At 36.1% G+C, this 12,886-nt stretch overlaps 1 protein-coding gene and 1 pseudogene across 2 annotated transcripts; both read left to right on the top strand.

Annotated features, from left to right (window-relative positions):
- Positions 1 to 10,216: 10,216 nt before the first annotated feature.
- On the top strand, positions 10,217 to 10,296 carry LOC129772201 (U4 spliceosomal RNA; annotated as a pseudogene).
- Positions 10,297 to 11,364: 1,068 nt separating this feature from the next.
- Positions 11,365 to 12,592, top strand: LOC129769287 (uncharacterized). 2 transcript variants are annotated; one of them, XM_055771425.1, is made up of 3 exons: positions 11,365 to 11,795; positions 11,880 to 12,149; positions 12,211 to 12,592. In XM_055771425.1, exons 1-3 carry the CDS (start codon positions 11,643 to 11,645, stop codon positions 12,508 to 12,510), a joined length of 723 nt encoding a protein of 240 aa, XP_055627400.1. In that variant the 5' UTR covers positions 11,365 to 11,642; the 3' UTR covers positions 12,511 to 12,592. The 2 variants fall into 2 exon arrangements, with proteins under 2 accessions (XP_055627400.1, XP_055627399.1); XM_055771424.1 differs by having other exon boundaries at positions 11,376 to 12,149.
- Positions 12,593 to 12,886: the final 294 nt, after the last annotated feature.

Genomic DNA, 12,886 nt, shown 5'->3' with positions numbered 1-12,886 from the left:
GTACAATGAACAACCAAAGTATGTCTGTCATGCTACGATTGTATTCGTACAACGCTGTACACGTACAATGCTAGTACAGCTGTATGTCTGTCCCTGGTATTACTAGCCGCGCGGAATCAAGGGAGTATTTCGCGAACTGGTATGTGTGAGCATAGTAAATCGGCAGCCAGTTTATTTCTTCCATTATGAAATTTTCGGTACTTTCGTATTAGCGTCACCGGAGCCGAAATACAATAGATTGCAATTACTTAACCGGGCAAATGTATGCCGTCCGACGCTCGCTAACGCTCGGTCGGACCTAACTAGAGAATCGTCTCCTATGTTTCAAACTAACCAAGCAATCGATGGAACACAGGTTTGCTTGCAAAAGGCCGCATTTTCGTAGCACTAAAAAATGGCAAAACACTGCATACAACAAGGCAACAACAATACAAATAATATTTGAATGCCAGTGCGAACAATAAAAATGCTATCTATTATATTTCGGCTCCGGTGACGCTACTACGAAAGTACCAAATTTTCTACCCTACCAAACAACGTACTCGATATCATGGTGTCCTTGACCACTATTACATAAATTGTTAGTAGCAAGACCTATACAATAAAGACGTGTATTAAGCATGGATCGATTGGACAAGAACTTGAACATTATTCTATCTCTATCACATATAATAACCTCTGGTGGGGATGTGGGATAGTTGATGATATGTATAAAAAAATGTACATTCTACTAATGTTTGCATTACCAAAGGTATTTGGTAGTTTTCTACCGAGATTTTTTCTAAGTGTAGGTATCCCTGAATCAACGTATTTAGACAGTGATCAGGTGTGCTCGCTTTAGTGTTAGTAAATAGCGTGCAAATTGCCTGAATTTGCATGAATTTTTTAAATTTTTTTGTAAATGAATTATAATGGATATACACTCTACAAAAAAAATTAGAAGAACAGAGTGCGAAGTCGGAAATTTGAAGTGATTTTTGACATGCTGTAACTTCGTGGAAAATCAACCCATATCGATGAGATGCACATCATTTTGAATCTACAAGTCTCAGGTATTAGAATGTTTTACGTACGCATTTTTCTCTTGGTGTGTATAGTTGTAGTGGGCAACAATATCGGGAAGAAATGAAAAATCGTTTTTTCTACGTTTTTTTCAAAGATTTTGTGGACTAACACAATTTTTTGCTAACAAACTCAACAACAAATCCAATTAACCTTATCAATCTGCTTTCATTTGGTTCCTAGGACGTTCGTGTAGGACCTTTCCAGAGATATTTCAGTTTGAATGAAAAATTACCCCTTCGTCTTCGATGATGAATTATTCAATAAACAATCATCGCATCGCAAATCGACAAGCAGTTTTGAAAACTTCAATGAATTCTGCACAAGGATAATTTGTTACCTTGACGGAAAAAAAATTATTGAAATTTTTTGCATCGATTTTAAAAAAGTGTCAAAACAGGATTTTTATGGTGCTTTACAAAATTCACTGTAATTTTTCAAATATCGCAGTAAGTTATAATGTTTGCAGATACATTTTTAGCCTTGTGTATTCCCTAAATATCTGTGAACGTTTTATATTGATGCGTTCAGCCATTTTTTCTAGCCGATTGTTCAAACACAAACTCATAAACACGAAAGTTACGAATCGTTCATTCTGAAAGTCGCGTAGGATTTTGTAATTCTGATGCGAATGTTCTTCTAATCTACTCTAAATTTTGAAAAAAAAACCGCTAAACGTATCAATATGAAACGTTCACAGATGTTTAGGGAATACACAAGGCTAAAAAGTTGCCTGCAAACATTGGTACTTACTGCGATATTTGCAGAATTACAATGGATTTTGTAAAGCACAATAAAAATCCTGTTTTTGACACTTTTTTGAAATCGATGCAAAAAATTTAAATAATTTTTTGAGTGATTTTTGACATGCTGTAACATCGTGAAAAATCAATGCATATAGATGGGATATACATCATTCTAAAACTTTCAGATATTACAATAATTTACGTGCATATTTTTAACTTGGTGTGTAGGTGTAGTGGGCAACAATATAAAAAGAAATAAAAAATCATTTCTCCTGGTCTTTCAAAGATTTTGTGGACTAACAAATTTTTTTGCTAACCAACTCAATAGAATATCCAATTAAACTTATCCACCAGCCGAACAGACACTCATTGGCCGAACAGCGAACTTTGGCGATTGAGCCTTCGCCATGCTCAAGGGAGGTGGGATGGTAAGTTTAAGCTCTTAGACGTATACTTTCTGAGGTATCTTTTAGATAACATTGAGTAGTTACTTAGTGGAGGTACACTGTAAATGTTTCAGTGTGAATATTTGAATTTAAATATTTAAATGTGACCTCATTAATGATTATTAATTGTTCTAATTTTTGATTTTGGGTCTGATTACGAACGTCACTTCACGGTGAAAACGAAGTGAATTGTGTACAACGTTACTACGGCTGCCACCGTGTGTGTAGAATCCGGAAGAATTCATCCGTCGTGACAACTTTGATGAACTCGGTGTTATTATGAACACCACGATACTGTCACGTCACGGGGAAAAACAAGTATATTTGTCACTTGTGTTTTAGATGGTGAAAGCTAGTCACGCGGAATGGAGTAAGTTTAATTTCGGATTTATTTAGCTTTTTTACTAACATTTTGAATCTTGTCTTGATTTTTAATAAAGAAAAAATAAACAAACAGCAATTTACCCGCTTTACTCGTAAATTTGTTTATTTGGATTCGATAAATGCGCTATGGGATGTAATTGAGGACTAAAAATGTAGCTCCCGTAGACCGATTGAAACATGGCGAAAGGTCTAATTTCGATTGTCCTAAATGAATAGGGATTTTTTGTTTCAATGTTAAGGATTAGAATAACGGAGAGTTGCAACCCCATGAAATGGCAATGGAGGCCACTGGTCCAAAACGATCATTATGATTGATTATGTATAATATTGATTTGTTGATATTTTACCCATTTAATGTTCGAAGAGAAACAGATCGAACGAAATGCAAATCTACTCGAACGGAATACAGAATGGAATTTTATCAACTCGTTCTGTTATGTTTTTCCAACATTAGCTGAGCTGGTTTTTGTAACTCAAACATTCGCAGTTGTTGGACAAGACCCGAATCAGGACGATAACTACATCGAACAAGGCCATTGATCTTTTGATTTTACGTAATAGATATTTTCAATGATATTGTTTTAAAGACATACTTTGAATGAAAAAATATTTAAGTTTCAAATAAGGAAAAAATGAATTTAAAATTGCAAAGCTTTTAAATTAATAATTTTTAAATTATTCTCTTGTTCTTTTTCCATAATTTTGATATCCGTATAAAGAAAATCTGAATCATTTTCTGCTTTTGGAAAATTCCTTGAAACTCATCAGATGTTCCATATGAAAATTATGCTTCTGACCGACGCTACTGACCAGTTTCTGTTTAAATAATTATATTAAACTTCATGTCCCGTATATCAAATTACGCGAGAATGTGAAGGATAAGAGTATTAAACTTCAGAATCCCATATGGGAGTAGCTCAGTTTATACTAATCATGCGATGGATAAATTCGGGTTTATTCTGAGATATAGAAGATATTATTATTTATCAAAATTGTAGAAACGGTTCTTAAAAATGATTTTAACGTTGACCTATACAAAATACTTCTCACTATTCAAACGAGTAAGACAGAGCTGAGTACAAGAGTATGCGAGATATCGATTATTAAACTCATGATAGTCATGCTTTATCTCTAGAGTAATTTATAGAAAGAGAAAATAAAATTACATTCCCATATGTTCAACAACTACATTATTCAAAAGCAACCAAGTATTCCTCCTCATCTTTGAACCAGCGTTTGATTCAGCAAACTAACGCACCAAGCAAATGATTCATGGAATGAGTTCGAATAGTTGGCATTGAAATACCGAATCATCGAGGTATAATCGGAAACTTGTCATTCTAAACCATATAATCAATTAAAAGGAATCTCTCATACGCTATTAATTTTACCCACATAACGTTCAAACGTCCGAAATTATGCATCCGACATATCGTCCAAACGCCCGAAATTATGCAACTGACATGTCACTTATGGCCGGAAATGAACTCTTTCACTCCACGAAGTTTATTTTTACAAGCAACTGTTATTGACAATGATGATAGACACAAAAAGATTAAGTGAAGTGTAAGTGACGTGAAAGCGCTTGTGACAGTGATGTTCGTGATCAGGCCCTTTGTGAACAAAATGCCGTAATTCTGCACGTTATTTTATCTGTGTGGGTTATTTTTGTGTAAGATACAATAAAAATATAGGGCTCTTGCTACACATCCATGCAGAGCATCAATCGGCGTTCTTGTAGATGATTTCAATATAGTTGCGGTCTTTCTATTAGCGCAAAATATTTCATAGAACTAACATGAACTTTGTGAAACAGTTAGGCAAGTTATTTCATGAACACGAGTTTTTGTGTGACGCATATTACTTAATTTAATAGCACTTATTTTGCTATGTTCATTGAGCGACTTGTTCACAACTTTTTGAATAATCAATCTGCTTCCTTTGATATGGCATAGCCATAACAGAAATTTCAAATTTTCTCCGTGTATATGGCTTCGACGCTAAAAGTGAATATTTCTATCAGCTGTATGACACCCGCCATGTTTTTGGTGCCAACATCTCAAACGTCAAAAGTATTTGTTTTCTTCAAAACACCGATCCGCGTTGGCGGCATTGTGCTTCGTTTACTAGTTTAGGGGAGCGTCAACGAAAAGCTGATTTTCAGTCGGAATGAACGTTTTCAAAATTAAAATTATGAATGAAAATTAGCTTTTCCATATAAAATTAGTATTCTATTTGAATTAAAAACATTTTTGTTTGCAGGTGGTGAAAAAGTCTCACACGAAAATTGTTTATGAAGACAATTTTATATTAAGTGCGATTCACATACAACATCCACGTCACGTTCACGCTCCGTCACGTTCCGTTACGTCAGTTATTCTACCATGCAATTCATATGAAAACATTCACATACACCGGCAACGTAACGACCCGTCAGCATAAGTTCAACGAAAACGACCGGCAGGATTTGTAGAAAAGAATAATTGACGGAGACGGACGGCTCGTTGGGTTTTTGTCTGGGCTTTGTGTCTCGGCTTTTGTTTTGATTTTGGCTGCATTTTTTATGCCAACATATCTCCCAGTTTCAAATTTCTCAGTTAAAATCAATTCACGACTAGCTGAGAAAAACAGTCTATATATTATTATTGTTAAAAAAGGGTCGGGACTACAGGTTTTAGGCATTTAAATAATATATTTCAATGATTTTCCCTGTTTTTTTTTCTAAATTTAGGACTGATTCTAGGTATGCTGATTTGAAAGAGGGCATTGCAATTCAAAATTGTTGTAGATGGCGACACCACGAAAAACATTGAATAGATCATTCGTTTGACATTTGACGTGACGGTGCTGGTGCAAGTATTGACTGCATGTGTGAATTGGTGGAGACGTTGACGGAACGTAGACGTTCTTTTCCGTAACGTTCTATGTGAATCGCACATTATAATGAAAAACAGGAAGTGGGTTATATCTATGGTATAACCGCAAGGGTGACGTAGGACTATCGTTGATTTAGAGATCATTTGTTTGAAGTTGAATCTAAATCCATTCTGAATGAATGAATAAATGAATATTTGGGGGACTTCGTAAACAAGAGCGTTACGTTGAAGGCACAAGGTTTCATGCATCCAATATAGGATACGAAAAACCTTGTTCTGAAGAATAATCTTCAGAAGCTTTCCTGCTAACTGTACTTGATTGACAAATCACAAACCCAAATGTATTATATGGATATTTTATGGATAGAAAACATTAAAATAAACTCTTTCGCTTGAATGTAATTTTCAATTCCAAGGAGAACTGGTAGATTATTTTCAGTAACGATTAGATATTTCCACATTTTCCTCGATACTGGAAGCCCACCAGTGGTTAATGCTAATTCGATAACCATCTGTTAATTGCACTTGATTGAAACATATTTGGTCACAGTGTTACATGGATAGAAAGCATTCAAATAAACTCTTTCACGTGAATGTATTTTTAAATTCCCAGAGGAACTGGCAGATTATTTTCCAGCAATGATTAGATCTTTCCGGAACTTTCTCGATGCTGAATGGCATCCAAACGGAAAGAATTCTGCTCGTGTATGTGTCGATCCTTCGCCGTCCACCTCTTCCAGCACGTTAGGCAACGATGTTGTCTTGTCGATGTCCTCACGAAAAATAAATGTGTCTCGCCACCAGGATATCGCTTAAGTATGCTTTTTGTGTGTGATTGAATCGAGAGAAGGTGTGGTTTACGATGGCAATTTGGAAGGCATACTAGAGGGGAATGAACTCTCTGAGCTCGAAACTTTCGGCGACTGAGCAATAATCGATTGCTTACGCATACAATATTGGATACGGAAATATCCTACTGATGGGGAAGAATAATCTTCAGAAGCTTTCCTGCTAATTACACTTGGTTGAAAAATTACAAAATCAAATGTATTTGATCGCTGTGTTATATGGTTAGAAAACATTCAAATAAACTCTTTCACATGAATGTATTTTTAAATTCCCAGAGGAACTGGCAGATTATTTTCCAGAAATGATTAGATCTTTCCGGAACTTTCTCGATGCTGAATGGAAAGCCAAACGGAAAGAATTCCGCGCGTGTATGTGTGTGTAGCGATGTCTTCCCGGGGAACCGTTTGTGGCATCACTCTCCTCCTGATGGATTCCCTTCTGGCCTAGGGTGCATAAACAGGTGACACCGTTCATCCGCGCTTTCATGATAAACGAAGAGCTTCACCACAAAAGCGACAACATGCTCCCATCGCTGTTCAATTAGAACTGAGTGGATTTCCGAGCGGCGCTCGCTTATATACCGATTGGTGATTTCAATAGCTTGTTTTGAAAGCAATTTTAAGACTATTGAAACAAGTTTTTGGATCAAAAAGTAACAAGTATAGAACGCGTAGACATTTTATCTTTCGAATGAAATGTTTATTATACCATTTCGTTCAGTTGTTTAAGAGGTATTAACGCTCAAAATCTCGGTCTCCGGCGTAACGCTTTCGTTTTGACGTAGGACTACGTCTTTCATTTCTATACCGGGGTGTAAAATCAAAGTTTCGAAAACGAAAGCGTTACGCCGGAGACCGAGATTTTGAGCGTTAATAGCTCTTAAACAACTGAACGAAATGGTATGATAAACACTTCATTCGAAAGATAAAATGTCTACGCGTTATATACTTGTTACTTTTTGATCCAAAAACTTGTTTCAATAGTCTTAAATTTGCTTTCAAAACAGGCTATTGAAATCACCAATCGGTATATAAGCGAGCGGCGCTCGGGAATCCACTCAGTTCTAATTGAACAGCGATTGGAGCATGTTGTCGCTGTTGCGGTGAAGCTCTTTATTTATCATGAAAGCGCGGATGAACGGTGTCACCAAGAGCCTGTTTGTGCACCCTAGGCCAGAAGGGAATCTATCAGGAGGAGAGTGATGCCACAAACGGTTCCCTGGGAAGACATCGCTACACACACATACACGCGCGGCTATTAACAGGTGGTTATCGAGTTGGCATTAACCACTGGTGGGCTTCCAGTATCGAGGAAAATGTGGAAATATCTAATCGTTACTGAAAATAATCTGCCAGTTCCTTTGGGAATTTTCAAAATATATTCATGTGAAAGAGTTTAATTGAATGTTTTCTATCCATGTTACACTGTGACCAAATATGTTTCAATCAATTGCTATTAACAGGTGGTTATCGAGTTAGCATTAACCACTGGTGGGCTTCCAGTATCGAGGAAAATGTGGAAATATCTAATCGTTACTGAAAATAATCTGCCAGTTCATCTGGGAATTTTCAAAATATATTCATGTGAAAGAGTTTAATTGAATGTTTTCTATCCATGTAACACTGTGACCAAATACATTTGGTTTTGTGGTTTTTCAATCAATCGCAATTAACAGGATAGCTTCAGAAGATTATTCTTCCCCATCAGTAGGATATTTCCGTATCCAATATTGTATGCGCCCGCAATCGATTATTGCTCAGTCGCCGAAAGTTCCGAGCTCAGAGAGTTCATTCCCCTCTAGTTTGCCTTCCAAATTGCCATCGTAAACCACACCTTCTCTCGATTCAATCACACACAAAAAGCATACTTACGCGATATTCTGGTGGTGAGACACATTCATTTTTCGTGAGGACATCGACAAGACAACATCGTTGCCTAACGTGCTGGAGGAGGTGGATGGCGAAGGATCGACACATACACGCGCAGAACTCTTTCCGTTAGGATGCCATTCAGCATCGAGAAAGTTCCGGAAAGATCTAATCATTGCTGGAAAATAATCTGCCAGTTCCTTTGGGAATTTTCAAAATATATTCATGTGAAAGAGTTTATTTTAATGTTTTCTATCCATGTAACACTGTGACCAAATACATTAGGTTTTGTGATTTTTCAATCAATCGCAATCAACAGGAGAGCTTCTGAAGATTATTCTTCCCCATCAGTAGGATATTTCCGTATCCAATATTGGATGCATAAAACTTTGTGCCTCCAACGTAACGCTCTCGTTTTCGAAGTTCTCCAAATATTCATTCATTCAGAATGAATTCAGATTCAACTTCATACAAATTATCTCTAAATCAACGATAGTCCTACGTCACCCTTGCGGTTATACCATAGATATAACCCACTTCCTGTTTTCGAAACTTTGATTTTACACCCCGGTATAGAAATGAAAGACGTAGTCCTACGTCAAAAAAATCAGCAACAATTTTGGAATTGTATAGCTATATGGTTGAATGAAAGTCAGAAATACGTGTTTCAAGTAATTAACTTGATAAATAATTAACTTGATAACTTGATGTGAAAATTTTCATTCAAATTTTAAAATTTTAAAACCGGCTTCGTGTCTTCTAATCTGATAGAGATTACACTAACGAGTTTGGTATACAAATTATGCATCGTTATCATACCCCTGGGTAAATTTGTAATTCGCGATGGTGTCGACGTCTGGTGGATGTTAAATGAGAACACCTCCATGTGAAACCGAAATATGAAAATCGCTCATGCAGTTAGAAATAAAGCAACGCATTTTTCTTTATTTTTACTATCTCCGTGATTTCAACGATTTCAATTCTCGCAAATGATATGTTGGTAAACAAATGACGCCATATTGATTTTGATTTTGGGTAGCCTATATTCAGTTGATGTCCAACCCCTGAATTTACCCAGGGGTTAGACATCAATTGAATATAGGCTACCCAAAATCAAAATCAATATGGCGTCATTTGTTTATCAACATATCATTTACGAGGATTGAAATCGAAAAATGCGCTGCTTTATTCTAACTGCATGAGCGATATTCATATTTCGGTTTCATATGGAGGTGTTCACATTTAACATGGAGTTTAAAGTTAGCCACTATTCGACTATATAACCGCACCGAGTTGTACACAACAGTAATTGATTGAACCAAAATGTCAGTAAACCGCAGCAATATTGGGTACACTGGCAATATGAGGGATTTGACGTTTTAGTCGTACCCCTGAATTTACCACCATCTGACATATCGTTCACCATGCCAGGGATGCCAGGTGATTTTTTCAAAAGTCTTCACATGGTACGAGAAAATGTCTTCAAATGTCTTCACATGGTACGAAAATATGTCTTCAAATGTCTTCACAATCATATCGAAGGAAACTAAAATTCATAGCTTTCTTTTGAACAAAGTTTGATGGATTATTCAATGTTTATTTTAATTGGCATTGTTATTTAGCGCATTTCACTAAACTTGCCTTGAGGTTTTGAAGTTTATTTCAATAAATATGAACAAAGAATATATTTCACAACTGCGAACTAAATTTCATGAGTTTAGAAATAATAATTAGCTTGATATACCGTTGATTGAGTGAATATTGCCCATATAGGCCAAAGCAATAAAAATACAATGTCACAATTATTCAAATTTTCTAATGCAAATGAGCTCATGTCATCTAGGGACAATATGTATTCAAACCGCTTGAAGTTCTCCAGATCCATATTTGAAGTAAAAGTCGCTTTCTTGTTGAATTAATTCTATATACTTGTGGATTTCCTGCTTGAAAAAGTTTGAAAAAAGCGAGTGAATGACCCTGAGGCTAGCTTTGCGCAGTGGCGATATCATAACCAATGAGGTTTATCCGAGGTGCGATTATTGTTAGTTGAACTAAAAAAAAACCCGAGATAAAAATCTCCGTTGATTAATAAGAACAAAAGTAAACAAGTGATACGCGATAAAAAGCGAGCGAATGACAATGAGACAAAAGCCCCATTGCTTTTGACGATCTTTTCGGCCAATAGTTTGAATTTTATGGAAATAATATCTCTCAAAAATTTACATGGGCTATCATACTAAATGTCTTCACATATTTCATAATGTCTCCAAAATGTCTTCACAAAATCAAATGTATTCAAAGTAAGTCAAATGTCTTCAAACCTGGCATCCCTGCCTGTAGTATACGTCAAATCACGTTGGCTCTATTCCGAGATGGAAAATGAAAGGTGGGAAGATTTTTAAATCTGTGACGTCACAGATTTTGTTTATGTATGTTACTTTTCTTATAATAGTCCACTACATAGGAAAAGTGTTGTTATTAAAAGTAAAAATAAGCAGATAAAATGAACAAATTAGTATTTCTTCTTAAATCAATGCTAGCGTTCAAAATCATAGGGGCCCAACTGAAATTTTAGCAGAGACTGAAATTTCAGTATTGTTGAGGCGTTCTAAACTTTATTTCAATATTATTTTACTTCTCGTTACATCGACCAAAAACGTAAATGAACAAAGTCAGAGTTACAAAATCGTTTTTTCCTTTGGCGGAAAACATTTTACAGCGCATGAGAAAAAAGTAGCAAGTTTTTTTCCGCGTAAAATGCACTTGAAAAATAAATTGAATAGACTCCATATGACCTAAATTGAGACGAAAAGTTTTCTGCTTCCGTCCTAGTTTTAGACGAATGAAGTGTTCAGCACCCTAATTGTGGAAAAAGGAATTACAATTGCTAACAAGAGATAAACTACCATGAAGATGCTCTAAAATCCAAACATAGTAAAAATTAGAATACTAATTCTGATATAAGAAGAAATAACAAAAATGAAACATTTTGGTTCGTGACATGTTCTGTTTATTTTTCAAATGATGAATGTAACGCAAAAAATATTTTTTGGAAATATGTAATTATTTTCTGTATATCCACTTTCAACGTTATTCGTTGACACATTCAATTTTGTACCATTTGAGTAACTGACTGTTATGCCTGGTATGTGAACTTCTTATCTTCCTGGCTACTAATACAATCAAAGTTTAACACAAGCAAAACCCGTGAATCTTTCCACCTTCTATTTTTCATCTCGGCTCTAATCTACCTGTTATTCTAATATCATTGGTCTGGGTTGAGTATCACAAATGCTAAGATCAAATGTCAACAATTTTTGTTTTGATGGTCGCAGTTCAATTGACTACGGATAAAATCTCAGTGATCGTCGTGTTTTTGAGCTTTAGTTTGTTCAATTCGTTAGATCTAACATGAAATGCTTTGTATCTGGCTGCAACAGTGATTTCCACGGGTACAAATACGAGGATGATACAGGAAATGAGTGGATATCCTGTCACAGGATGCCTAAAAATCCGAAACGACGTATTGCTTGGTTGGATTCGATCGCGAATGCTGTTAAAAAGGTTTATACTATTCATGACATTCGTTCCAATTGCCTCCGGATATGCTCAAAACATTTCCTCGAAACTGATTTCTACATCGTCAAGGGAAGGAGGCGACTGAAGGATACTGCCATACCGGTAATTTTTGACAGTGTATCTCAGCAGACCGACGACGAAGATGAATACATAGGATTTGAAGAGGTTCTCATTGTTTTGCCTGGAGTCAAAGGAAAACTATCACCACAGCCTCGAAAAACAACAACAAAATTAAAGCAACACAAACGTACAAAGGACATATTGAGCAATATGCGGGATCTTTTGAATAAGATCGCGTCAAAAGGATTGCTTGTCGATGTAACCAGTACCGCATGGCAGGTAAATAACCCTGGTTTTTATACTCGTAGACAGAGTCAAATATTTCCTGTACATTTTTCAGCAATATTCATCCAATGAGGCTTTATTTGAGGAGTTACGTTCGCGAACGAATAGTCATCCTTGTAGTGAAACTTTGCGTAGATTCGCAGCTGCGCTACATTTTGATTCCCCGAAGGCTTATTCATACGTTCGTAAAGTATTTGATAACACACTTCCACATCCTCGAATAATAGCTACGTGGTACCAAAGGCCTGACGGAAGGCCAGTTTATACCAAAGGAACCTTAGACGTACCTCTAACCAAGACCGCGAATACGAAGGCACAAGAAAACCCTTTTTCGGAAACATCCGACAATGTGTGATCTTCATAACTTAATTAAGATATTTTACTGAACTGAATTTGAATAAACTAAATTTGAATATTACTGAATAAATTGATTTCTTTACGAGATAAAACATGTACACGATGAGACCTGGTTATGTTACAGCCGAAAAGCGTTAATAAGTCTAAATATGCGTCGAAAGTCATTGTTTTTGAAAGCCCCAGATGTGAAGCTATAATGCGTAACCCAAAATTTCAATTCAGTTCGCTTCAAAGCTTCAATACCGTCTTTGAACGATCAGTCGTCATCAAAGCCTTCAACTGGATATTTTTTCCCCTGTGGGATATGAACCACGGCGTCCATCATTTTGAACCCCATTTTTTCTACTACTCTTCAAGCTTATCTACTGCTTATT

The sequence above is a fragment of the Toxorhynchites rutilus genome, chromosome 2, assembly GCF_029784135.1.
Source record: "Toxorhynchites rutilus septentrionalis strain SRP chromosome 2, ASM2978413v1, whole genome shotgun sequence".
Classification (NCBI taxonomy): Eukaryota; Metazoa; Arthropoda; class Insecta; order Diptera; family Culicidae; genus Toxorhynchites; species Toxorhynchites rutilus.
The sequence above is the reverse complement of the archived record's forward strand: the minus strand, read 5'-3'. Positions and strand labels throughout refer to the sequence as shown.